Source organism: Nicotiana sylvestris, chromosome 12, assembly GCF_000393655.2.
Source record: "Nicotiana sylvestris chromosome 12, ASM39365v2, whole genome shotgun sequence".
NCBI lineage: Eukaryota > Viridiplantae > Streptophyta > Magnoliopsida > Solanales > Solanaceae > Nicotiana > Nicotiana sylvestris.
This window is the reverse complement of record NC_091068.1, coordinates 33,859,295-33,872,955: the sequence shown is the minus strand read 5'-3', so window position 1 is coordinate 33,872,955 and position 13,661 is coordinate 33,859,295. Positions and strand designations below refer to the sequence as shown.

Sequence of the window (13,661 nt, the reverse complement as noted above, 5' to 3'; positions counted from 1 at the left end):
CTTGGGACATCTAGCCGTGCAAGCTACCAGCTCAGGGCAGAGCATTGGTGTATAATCTGAGCCCCCTTTTGAGCAGCCGTATATAATCCGAATAGCTTTTTACGAGCAAGGAAAGTTGACCCCCGTGTGTCATCATCTCGAGCAAACAAGGGAAGCAACAGCAGACGTAACAGTAACAGGACAGCATAGTTATGTTCAACAAAAGGAAGCTCCAGCAAAAGGCCACAACACAGCCTACGGGAGGTCTGCCAAACGGCTTTGAGGCCATGAGCCCCAAACATAATGTTCAAGGATAGAGGAAGATGATAAGAAGAAATGGGCAGATGAGACAACGAAGGTACTTGGATAGAAAAAACAACGCCAAAGCACCCCCATTTATAGGGGGTAGTGACACGGTCATTGAGGCTTTGGAAGATTAACCGGAAGATGCAATTCTGCATTCTCGAAGAATAGAATTGACGGCGGAGCATTCATCCTGGAGAGTGAGAATCGACAGTGCATTGAATGATGTCAAATACTCAAGTCCATGGGACGTTCCGGTTGCCGCAAAACTCGCACCACAGGTTGCATCATTGGTATGACGTCGTCATAAGAAGCTCATGGAGCCAGGTGTCAGAATCATTTCCCATCGCTTCGTTCTGGGAAACGCGGAGACTATCTGTATGCGGCAAAATTAAAGGACTTGATTTCTCGCTATCAAACCACTTCGGAAGAATACCTCGAGACCCCGAGGACGTGGAGCTGCGACCGAGTCTCCTCCCTCGGAGCTCGTCGGGGCCGACTCTAAGAAGACGAAGGTCGGGGCTAGAGTAGAAGGGGAAGTTCCCAAGGCACACAGCCAAGTCTGACAGAGCTGGCCTATCCAGGGCCTATGCCGAAGCGTCACGTCTAGCCGTCCCATCTCCATACTTTATAATTAACGCATATTGTACTATATCCGGGTTCCCCTCCTATATAAAGAGAGCCCACACTACTTTGTAAGGGGCTGATGTTGCTCCAACTATTCTTCACAAAATCAATAATATCTATCTCTCTCTCTTCTCTCTAACTTGCTCGTTATTATTAGCTCGAGGCCACTCTTAACGTTTATTACTTTCATAGTTGTTCTTAATTTATTGCTAGGTATTGGCCATAAAGAGCCTTGCATGATCATATCTCAATTGTTATCCCATCCCCGACTACCCCCGATAGCTCGAGACCGAGTCGGATATCGTCCCCGAGGCTCCTTCATCGACCAGTCCGAGGCTCGGGCTACAAGTCCCTTGGTTCGATTACTGTCTCGTTTAAGCCTGAATCTCTTTCATTAAACTTCATACTCTTAGCATCAACTGTCCTAACAACTAGCATAAAAATAGATCACGTATTTTTAAAATTTCATTTACAAATTTAATTGTTGTTACCATTTTCATGGTAAATAAACTCTTATTTTGCCTAAGATACTTTCTTGTTAAAAACTTTTATAAGATATATTCATTTGTATATTTTCTTGGAAGGATACTTACAAGAATGAGGAAAAGGAAAAATGCTTTAGTAATGATTATGCACAAAAATGGAGGATAAAGCTTAAATTCTTAAAGCTAATATTAATCATTAAGAAAAAGAAAAACCTACACAAGCTATCAACGGCTTATACTAATAGTAGTCTCCAAAATTATAGTAACTTCTTGAAGTAGGAAGTAAATGAGCTTCCATGCCTTTAACTTCCTAAAGCAACACAATCTTTTGCAATAGCATTCGAGAAACAATTACTGATGGTTAATACCGGTGAACTTCATAACTTGTTTTTCTCTTCGCAAATAGGATTTGGATAGTACTTGTTGTCAATTCATTAGGTCGTTCCATAATGGGAAGAAAGCCGATCTTTGATCTTTTTCAATGTTGCTACAACATCAGTCATGTTCATCCTTTCACCAGGAGATTTAGCTATGCAATTCATGGCTAACTCCATAACTGATGCCCCACATTGCAACTTGTCACTTATGTTTTCTTCATCTAGTGTTAGTAAGTCACCATCTATGATTTGATCCAGCTTATCAGGAAGTGAATAAGCTTCTCAAATCCAAATCTCTCATGAACATTTCATCGATAGGTTTCTTCTTTGTAAAAGTTTCCAGCAACATGATACCATAACTATAAGCATCAGACCTCTTGGATATAAGGCCTTCCAGTCCATACTCTGAAAATGAAAATCAAATGTCAGTAATTAACTTATAATGTATTAATCAAAAACCTTGTTACACCTTAAATAAAAAAAAACTCACCTGGAGCAATGTAACCAATTGTGGCAAAGGTTGTAGTTTGAGCAATGGATTCTTCTTTTGTTAAGAGTTTTGCAATGCCAAAGTCAGTCAGGTGTCCCACCATGTCTTTGTCAAGTAAGACGTTACTAGGCTTCAGATCACAGTGAACAACAGGTACCGAGTAACCATGATGGAGATATTCCAAAGCAGATGCAACATCAGCCATGATATTCAATATTTGCTTTATGTTTAAAAACAATCTTGAGAATATAGCAACTTGTCTAAGCTCTCATTTGGCATGTACTCAAGTACTAATGCTTTAAAATCCAACATACAACAGCTGCTAAAATCTTGGTGAGATTTTTGTGACGAAGATTCCACAAAATTTCATGTTCTTTATCAAAGGTTTGAAATGTACCTTCCATCTGCACATTGAAAACTTTAACAGCTACAATCATCCCATCTGTCAATGCCCCTTTGTAAAGAGAACCAAAACTTCCACTACCTAGCAAGTTATTTCCATCAAAGTCCTGAGTTGCTCTTTGAAGATCATAATAGGAAAATCTTTGTGGTGCTACATCTGGCAACCACTATTCATCAGCTTTGATTGTTTTATCGTGACGTCTCATCAACACGAAAACTATCACTGAAGCAAGGCCTACTAAAGCAATAATAGAAGAGACAACGACGATAAATATCACGATTTTTTTCTTTGATTTACCATGACAGGCCTAGACATGTATTTGAAGGTTACCACATAATCCTTCGTTTGACACGAAAGACTGGTAAGGGAGATCAACAAAAGGTCCTCCATTCGGAATTTCCCTGTGTAATTTATTGAATGAGACATTAAAGGAGTCTAGTTGCTTAAGTGCCTCTAATGACTTTGGAATAACACCAGTGATATTATTATATGAAAGATCCAATGCTTCCAAATTTATCAGTTCTCCAAATGTCTCAGGAATAGATCCTTCAATCCTGTTATGAGCGAAAGACAGTTGACTCAATTTCTGTAGACGTCCTATTGTTTTAGGAATATTACCTGAGATTTGGTTCCAGGAAAGATCCAGAAGTATCGCAGCCTTAAGGTTTCCAACTTCAAGTGGTAAAGAGCCATTGAAGAAATTAGAAGACAAGTTCATCTTCAAGATGTCTTTAAGGTTCCACAGACTTGAAGGTATGCCAGCGGTGAAGTTGTTGGAATAAAGATAAACCTCCCTTAGGGAAGTCACATTCCTCAAGCAACTAGGAATACTTCCCTGAATTTGATTTTGTGAAAGGTTTAACAAACCCAAGTTGGATAGCTCACACAAACTATTTGGGGAAGGACCACTTATTCTGTTTGCTCCAAGTGAAAACTGTTGAAGTTTTTTCAAAGAACTTATTGTTCTGGGTACAATGCCAGTCAAGTCATTGTCTTCCAGCTTCAAATAAGGTAAATTTCTCAAATTTCTGATTTCAATGGGAACATGACCCCTGAGGTTACATCCATCTGCCTCAAATATTTGAAGAGAAGAAAGATTGCCAATGGACTTTGGAAGCATTGCATTTAGGGGATTGAGAGACAATATCAATTCTCTTAAGTGTTTACAATTGGCCAAAGGAGTAATAAAGCTCAGTGGTGAAGATTCACTAGTAAAGGAGTTGCCTTGCAAGTTGAGAATTTCAATAAGTCTTAAGTTTCCTAGAGAGTCGGGAACTGAACCTGTGAGTTCATTTGCACTGAGTTCGAGAATGATAAGCTTAGACAAATTTGAGATAGAACTAGGTAAAAATCCATTAATGTTGTTTGCACCTAGAAAAATTCGTTCAAGATTGGATAATCTATGGCCTATAGCGGAAGGAAGATTACCTGAAATGTGGTTTTGTATGAGTGAAATAGATACAAGACTTGACATATTGAAGATACTAACATGGATCGACCCACTAAAGGTATTGAAATCCAACTTAAGCTGCAACAACTGTTGAAGGTTACCAATCTCATCTGGAAGTACACCTGCAAAATTCAGTAAGATTATTATCAGTAAAAGTATTTCAAGAACTAGAATTCTAATATCTTATCTGATTAAATATTATTCAATACCTGTTAGGTTATTGACTCCCAAATCAAGTACGTTAAGCATAGTCAAATTTCCGACCTCTCTTGGTAGAGGTCCTTCAAGCTTGTTGTCCCACATTGATAAAATTTGAAGTGATGAAATGTTAAATATGGTTAAAGGAATTGAGCCCGTTAATTTATTTCTTTCCATGCCCAATTGCTTCAAGTTATAAAGATGGCCAATCTCATCAGGAATTGTGCCTGTCAAATTGCTAAGCAGAAAGATTTTAAAAAAAATCATGAACTGATTTAAGTAACGTTGCTGGATTAGAAGTAATTTATCTCAAAATAAGATTAGAGCTGCCGATGTGCTCAATGCTACAAGTTGAGTTCTTTCCGGGGATAATTGGTAACTAAATTTCAAAAAGAAAAAGATACCTTGTAACTTGTTAAACCCAAGAGCTAAGATTTGCAGCAGATGTAATTTCCCAAGTTGTCTTGGAATTGCTCCAATAAAGTTATTTTGCAACAACAATAGGACTTGAAGTTTCGAGCATTCTGATATACTTCTTGGTATCTCTCCACTTAACATGTTGAAGTTAAGTCCAAGCCTTTGCAATCTTGGAAGGCGACGACACAAATCAGATGGAAGATCATCAGTTAAACCAGCATTTCTGAGATCCAAATATTCCAGTGTCGAGATGTTGAATATGGAGAGCACGTTAGCGCCATTGAGCTTATTGAATCCAATCCTCAACCATTTAAAACTCTGAAGAGTACGTGGCTATTCCCATAGGAATATTGGTGAATGTTACTGAGTTAAAACAAAATTCAGGAAACTGTTAGAAGAATAAAGAAATATATTAAATAGTAAAGAATCAGAAATATTCCGAGTCCACAATTTTCTTGTGCGTCCTTAAGGAATTTTAACCCCCTCACACGTTGCCAAGGTAATGGATTAAATCCTCCCAGGATAAAACGGAATAAACCTTCCTGCAACAGTGGCAATACAAACTGCAAGATACCAACGAACTCAAAGAACGGAGCAAAATCACACTTACGAATTTGAGAGAGAGAGACTGCGAATTAGGATGCAGTATATTCAGAAAGAAAGAAGTTCTAGAGTCTTTTTCGTATATTGAAGATGCAGCCTTGCCTCAGAATTTATAGGCAAATATCAGAAGAGGTGTCTGGAAAGGTGCCTTTTCAGAAAATACGCGGCCTGCCGCGGTTCTACCACGATCGCGGCCGAACCGCGGCCAGAGAGCTTCTCTTAATCTGACTGCCGCGATTCTACAGCGGTCTCGGCAGAACCGCGGCCAGTGAGGCCCTCTGAACGTTCAGCAGTGATTTGGCATTTAATTAATTATTAAATAATTAAATAAATTTTGTCCAAAAATAATCTTATCGATCATTTGCCAAATCCAAATCCAAATCCAAAGCCGAAGCCGAAGCCAAAGCCGAAGCCGAGCCGAGCGAGCGACGACGACGGCGCGAGGGTTCATTCTCTTCAACTCCTTTTAAGAGCTTTAAGAAGTGAATCTATATATAAGCACATAAATGTGATTGTCCCTCACCAATGAGGGACAAAGTGCAAGACAAAAGTTCACTTCTTCAAATTTTCATTTTCCCTCCATTTTATTTCCCTCCATTTCCAATTCACACTTCTTCTCTTTTAAAGCCCAATGGCTTAAAGTCCAACAATCCCCCACATGAATGGGAATGGCTGTATCAAGAAAGATCATAGATGAAAGCTATGTGATTTTGCAAGTAAGGATTAATTGCATCTGGATAAGTAGGTTTCCCTTTGAACTTTCCGTAGTGAACATATGTCGGATATACTCGGTCAATCGGTAGATTTGATATCTTTGAACCGTCGAACTTTTAGTGTATACCTAGACAGCCATATGTCACACAACCAACCCTTAACCGTCTTTTGGTTCTCATTGTTGTGTTCGTTTTAGCCATGAACACCGCCTGGTATCATAAGTGCGTAGAGAATTGGCCTTACAGAATTCTCATTGAAGCGGCTTGTTCATCACACTTACATAGGTTATTCCTAAACGTGTAATCCTTTAGATTGACATTATTTGATAAATACCTCATCAAACTTAGGTAATCATTAAAGAACGTGTAAAGTTCTATCCTTGTTACTGAACATTGTCTTCATCACGAGAATGGACCAAAGATTTTGTTTTGACAATGTTGAACCGGTCAATCACAACTTTGTTTGAGCTCCTTGAACCTAGATCTCGGAACATCCAAAATTTTAGGTAGAGTTACCGCCATGTTGACTTGTCCTCGGCCATAGTCTCATTCCCTTAGATGATTTCTCAACTCCCTCTCTAGTTAAGCCTTTTGTAAGTGGATCCGCAACATTATCCTTTGATCTTACATAATCAATAGTGATAATTCCACTAGAAAGTAGTTGTCTAACGGTATTATGTCTTCGTCGTATATGACGAGACTTTCCGTTATACATAACGCTCCCTGCCCGTCCTATTGCAGCCTCACTATCGCAATGTATGCAAATAGGAGCCAAAGGTTTTGGCCAGAACGGAATGTCTTCTAAAAAATTCCGAAGCCATTCAGCTTCTTCACCGGCTTTATCCAATGCTATAAACTCTGATTCCATTGTAGAGCGAGCGATACATGTCTGTTTGGAAGACTTCCAAGATACTGCTCCTCCACCAACAGTAAACACGTATCCACTTGTGGACTTTGTTTCTGATGAGCCGGTTATCCAATTAACATCACTATATCCTTCACTAACCGCAGGATAGTTATTGTAGTGCAAAGTGTAGTCTTGGGTATACTCCAAATATCCCAGAACTCGTTTCATAGCCACCCAGTGATGCTTGTTGGGATTACTTGTGAATCGACTAAGTTTACTTATTGCACAAGCTATATCGGGTCGTGTACAGTTCATGATGTACATTAGACTTCCCAACACACGAGCATACTCCAATTGAGACGTACTTTCGCCTTTATTCTTCATAAGATGATGGTTTAAGTCAATTGGAGTCCTTGCACTTCTAAATTCCAAGTGTTTGAATTTTTCAAGTACCATTTTCACGTAATGTGATTGAGACAAAGCTAGACCTTGAGGAGTCCTCTGGATTTTAATTCCTAGAATTACATCGGCAACTCCTAAGTCTTTCATATCAAACTTACTAGCAAGCATACGCTTAGTAGCTTGAATGTCGGCAATGTCTTTGCTCATTATTAGCATATCATCAACATATAAGCAAACAATGACTACATGATTTTGAACGTTCTTAATGTAAACACACTTATCACATTCATTAATCTTAAAACCATTTGACAACATTGTTTGGTCAAATTTCGCATGCCATTGTTTGGGTGCTTGTTTTAATCCATAAAGAGACTTAACAAGACTACACACCTTCTTTTCTTCTCCCGGAACCACAAACCCTTCAGGTTGGTTCATGTAAATTTCTTCCTCAAGATCACCATTTAAGAAGGCTGTTTTTACATCCATTTGATGGATTTGAAGACCATACAAGGCGGCTAACGCTATTAGCATCCGAATAGATGTAATTCTTGTTACCGGCGAGTATGTGTCAAAATAGTCAAGACCTTCTCGTTGTCTAAATCCTTTGACAACAAGTCTTGCCTTGTATTTGTCAATGGTACCATCGTCTTTCATTTTCTTCTTGAAAATCCATTTAGAACCCAACGTTTTGTTACTCGGAGGAAGATCAACCAATTCCCAGGTATGGTTGCTCAATATAGATTCTATTTCACTATTGACAACTTCTTTCCAATATTGTGCTTCTGAGGAAGACATTGCTTCCTTGAAGGTACGAGGCTCATTTTCTAACAGAAAAGTCAGAAAATCTGAACCAAATGAAGTAGATATCCTTTGACGTTTACTTCTTCTTGGATTTTCTTCATTAGGCATACCATCTGTTATTTCCTCCCGAGGTCGTTTTGACTTTTGGCAGGTCACTTCACTTTCCTTTTTATACGGATAAATAGTTTCAAAGAATTCAGCATTATCTGATTCTATTATCGTATTAATGTGAATCTCAGGATTTTCTGATTTATGAACCAGAAAACGATATGCCTTGCTATTGGTTACATATCCAATAAACACACAATCAACCGTTTTTGGACCTATCTTAACCCTTTTAGGTTTAGGAACTTGTACCTTAGCTAAACACCCCCACACTTTGAAGTATTTCAAGCTAGGCTTCCTTCCTTTCCACTTTTCATAAGGAATGGACTGTGTTTTACTATGAGGTACACGATTGATTATCCGGTTAGCTGTAAGTATAGCTTCCCCCACAAGTTCGGTGGTAAGCCAGAACTTATTAGCAATGCATTCACCATCTCCTTCAATGTTCGATTCTTCCTCTCCGCAATTCCATTAGATTATGGAGAGTAAGGGGCAGTTGTTTGGTGAATAATGCCATTTTCCAAACAAATTTCTTCAAAAGGAGATTCATATTCGTCACCCCTATCACTTCTTATCATTTTGATTTTTTTGTTTAGTTGCGTTTCAACTTCACTCTTATATTGCTTGAAAGCATTAATTGCCTCATCTTTACTATTAAGTAAATAAACATAGCAGTATCTCGTGCTATCGTCAATAAAAGTAATAAAATACTTTTTCCCACCGCGAGATGGTGTTGACTTCATGTCGCAAATATCTGTGTGAATTAAGTCTAAAGGACTTGAATTCCTTTCAACGGACTTATAAGGATGCTTAGCATACTTTGATTCCACACATATTTGACATTTGGAATTAATGCAATCAAATTTTGGCAATACTTCTAGATTTATCATCTTCCGCAATGTTTTGAAGTTTACGTGACCTAAACGCGAATGCCATAAAGTGTTTGACTCAAGTAAGTAAGAAGAAACATTCACTTTATTGATAGGAACTGCTATTACATTTAGCTTAAAAAGGCCCTCATTTAGGTAACCTTTTCCTACATATACATCGTTCTTACTAAGTACAACACTATTAGAAACAAAAATACATTTGAATCCATTCTTGACAAGAAGTGAGGTAGACACAAGATTCTTGCGAATTTCTGGAACATGGAGGACTTGATTTAGAGTCACTATTTTTCCCGACGTCATCTTCAACGCAATCTTGCCAACTCCTTCAATTTTGGCCGTAGATGAATTTCCCATGAAGATTGTCTCGTCGGGTCCTGCGGGGGCATAAGAAGAAAATAACTCCTTGTTAGCACAAACATGGCGGGTGGCTCCAGAATCTATCCACCATTCTTTTGGATTTCCTACCAAATTGCATTCAGACAACATGGCACATAAGTCTTCCATTTCATCTTCAACCATGTTAGCTTGATTCTTTTTCTTCTTATCATTCTTGGGCGCACGACAATCCACGGCCTTATGCCCAGATCTTCCACAGTTGTGGCAATTACCCTTGAACTTTTTCCTGCTTGGGTAATTCTTTGGTCCGGAAGCCTTCTTCCTCTTCTTATTTTGTGGCGCCTCCTCAACAACGTTTGCCCCCATTATTGTCGAGTTTCCACGTGACTTCTTTTCAGCATTTTTGTTGTCTTCTTCTATCCTCAGACGAACAATCAAGTCTTCTAGTGTCATCTCCTTCCGCTTGTGTTTAAGATAGTTCTTAAAATCCTTCCACAACGGAGGTAACTTTTCAATGAAAGCAGCGACTTGAAAGGCCTCATTTATGACCATACCTTCAATAATAAATTCATAATTAATAATAAGATAAATCTTATTAATAAAATTATTGATTCGGGTCATACCTTCAGCAAGGAGGTCATGCACAATGACTTGTAATTCTTGGACTTGAGTTATGACGGACCTAGTGTCAATCATCTTGAAATCCAAAAACCTTGCAGCCACGAACTTCTTAAGTCCGGCATCCTCAGTCTTGTACTTCTTCTCTAGTGCATTCCATAATGCTTTTGAAGTTTCCATGACACTATAGACATTGTACAAGCCATCTTCCAAACAACTCAATATGTAGTTTTTGCACAAGAAATCAGAATGTTTCCATGCTTCAGTTACAACAAGTCGTTCATCATCCGGAGTATTATCAGCCATGACCGGAGGATCCTCCTTGATGAAACGTTGCAAACTCAACGTAGTAAGATAGAAGAGCATCTTCATTTGCCAACGTTTGAAGTCAATCCCGGAAAACTTTCCGGGTTTTTCTGCCGGTGCCATAGCATGAGCAGGAGTAGAACGGCTTGTAACAGCAGCAACCGTTCCCGCAACACTTCCATTAGTTTGGTTTTCATTCGTCATATTTCTGTAAAGTTGAAAACAATACAGAACTTGTTAATCAGTGAAGTTTTTGATATCTTCAAACTGAATACCAAACCAACCATACAACACGTAACAATGGTGAAGTTTTTATATACTTCAAACCCGTACGTTTATTATTCCGGCAAAGTTTTTATGTACTTTAAACCGGACAGAAACAATTATAGGAGTAGAAAGCAACAAGGCTTTAGTCTCCAACAAAGTATAAAGAAAATAATTTAATAATCAACACAGAAACGTTAGTAAAAATAAAATTCCTTAAGCTTGTGAACGTTACTGAGTTAAAACAAAATTCAGGAAACTGTTAGAAGAATAAAGAAATATATTAAATAGTAAAGAATCAGAAATATTCCGAGTCCACAATTTTCTTGTGTGTCCTTAAGGAATTTTAACCCCCTCACACGTTGCCAAGGTAATGGATTAAATCCTCCCAGGATAAAACGGAATAAACCTTCCTGCAACAGTGGCAATACAAACTGCAGGATACCAACGAACTCAAAGAACGGAGCAAAATCACACTTACGAATTTGAGAGAGAGAGACTGCGAATTAGGATGCAGTATATTCAGAAAGAAAGAAGTTCTAGAGTCTTTTTCGTATATTGAAGATGCAGCCTTGCCTCAGAATTTATAGGTAAATATCAAAAGAGGTGTCTGGAAAGGTGCCTTTTCAGAAAATACGCGGCCTGCCGCGGTCGATTTGACAAATAATTAAATAAATAATTGAACGGCCCTCTGAACGTTCAGCAGTGATTTGGCATTTAATTAATTATTAAATAATTAAATAAATTTTGTCCGATCGATCATTTGACAAAGCCGAAGCCGAGCCGAGCGAGCGACGACGACGGCGCAAGGGTTCATTCTCTTCAACTCCTTTTAAGAGCTTTAAGAAGTGAATCTATATATAAGCACATAAATGTGATTGCCCCTCACCAATGAGGGACAAAGTGCAAGACAAAAGTTCACTTCTTCAAATTTTCATTTTCCCTCCATTTTATTTCCCTTCATTTCCAATTCACACTTCTTCTCTTTTAAAGCCCAATGACTTAAAGTCCAACAATATTTCCTTCCAGATTGTTGTACCTCAGATTCAAGAATCCAAGATTCTTCATGTTTGAGATAGAATAAGGAATGAACCAACTGAAACTATTGTTTTCAATGGTGAATATTTGAAGGTCTTGTAAATCACCTAGAAATTTAGGAATTTCTCGAGTGAAGTTGAAACTAAGATCAACGGCTCTCAACTTTTCTAAACGAGTGAACTCTGGTGGAAGTTCACCCTGGAAATTGTTGTAGCTTAGATCAAGAGAAATAAGAAAAGAAAGGTTGCCAAGTTGTGGTGGGATGGTACCAGTAAAACCCATACCTAAAATATTGAGTACAGCAACTCGTTGATGACGAGAGCCACAAGTGATTCAATCCAGTTACAAACAGAGGTAGAAGAAGACCAGTTTGTTGAAAGAATGCGATATGGGTTTGAAGTGATTTGGGCTTTCAAGGTTAGAAGAGAAGTTTGATCAGTGCTTATATTCATGGCTAAGCATGTTGCTATAACGTGAAAAAATAACGAAAATAATGGTAGAAGCTGAGAAGAGGAGGTTTTCTCCAGTAATTTTGTTTGAGCGAATGGGAGGAACTTTGTTTACGATTATTACAAAATTGTAGTGGTACATTTAAACATTTAAAGTAAGGAGTCACATCCCAATTGGATAATTGATGAGCAATTTCCCATCACTTTGTTAGTATGGTCTCAATTGTAAATGTGAAAAGTGTGATTTCACCATTTATATATCCATCGACGCCGGACATTATTATATTCCCTTTGTTATGAGAAAAAGAATACTACTATAAAAATTTGTTGAAATAAAGAAGCTATTATTTGTCAGAGGTGACATTCGCATTTTGACATCGACTGCTTACGAGTCAAAACTCAATCCAAGTAGGGACAAGCACTAAATATATAAAGCTAGGCAAATGGTATTAGCCATAGTGGACTTTCCTTTGCGTAGCCTGTGTGCTCGATTGTTGAATTCACGCCCATTATATTGATGGTCCCATCCATTCTGTTAAAAAGAATTTATCAGATACAATTTCTTTATCCCTAAAGGTTGATCAGCCTTCATCTTCTGAGATTTAGGCCATAAAGCTTTCTTTCAAATATTTGTTTGTTTATAAATTTTAACTATTTTTTCGCATATTTTGAAAACAAAATCTTCAAATCTCAAAAAAAACTTTAGAGTAGTTTTTGAAGTTTTCTACCTACAAAACTTCAAATTTATTTTTCGTCTCATTTTCAAAAACTCATTTTTTTCAAGTTTCAACCAAATCTATGTATAAATGCTAGCTAAGATTAAGTAAATTATTTTGGCTAATATTTTTTTAAAACATTTTGATACTCGTGTAGTTTTAACTTAAAATACCTTTACGTAGTTTTTGAATAGTTAAATTTTAATTTTAAAAGTTGATCATCAAGTTTGATTGGATGAGAGAATGGATCAATTTAGTACTTTGAACAAATTGAGATAGATGAAATACTGTGTCACTGGATGACTAAAACTTCTGCCCAGTTTTTAGTGTTCGATCAAGTGCTCTTTGAATATTCCTTCCAGACAAACTTTTATTTTTTTTTAAATTAATTTATAGAAGTAATCTCAAATAATTACTCATATAAACTTCAGATTAATAGTGGGACATTTAGATTTAATATAAATGTTTATTTCATAGTATTTAATAGAAATGTTTGTTTGTCATTGTTTACGAATTTAATTAACATGCTATTATATACTTAACCATTACTACATTACTTTTTAGAAACAAAACTACTAATCTTTCAAAAGCACTGAATTTCAAGCTGTGTCACAGTGGTGATCCTTCAAATGCGATGCCTCATACGAGAAATGTCAAGCTTTTGCCATCTCAAAGTAAACTTTTGCTGGTGCAAGTTAGGATCAACTTTTAGTACAGTGGCCAACCCATGCTTATTTCGCTCAGCTTATAGCCCGTTTGGCCAAGCTACAAAAATCAGCTTATTTTGAGAAATATTTTTTTTTCAAAAGTGTTTTTTTCAAAAGTACTTTTGGTGAGAAGCAGT

At 37.5% G+C, this 13,661-nt stretch overlaps 1 protein-coding gene across 1 annotated transcript; it reads right to left on the bottom strand.

Annotated features, from left to right (window-relative positions):
• Positions 1-1,828: 1,828 nt before the first annotated feature.
• On the bottom strand, positions 1,829-11,934 carry LOC104225449 (LRR receptor-like serine/threonine-protein kinase FLS2). Its single transcript, XM_070163523.1, has 9 exons — positions 11,654-11,934; positions 10,315-10,558; positions 4,717-5,062; positions 4,324-4,539; positions 2,995-4,236; positions 2,576-2,745; positions 2,262-2,481; positions 2,126-2,176; positions 1,829-2,013 (listed from the first exon to the last, which is right to left on the bottom strand). Exons 1-9 carry the CDS (start codon positions 11,932-11,934, stop codon positions 1,829-1,831), a joined length of 2,955 nt encoding a protein of 984 aa, XP_070019624.1.
• Positions 11,935-13,661: the final 1,727 nt, after the last annotated feature.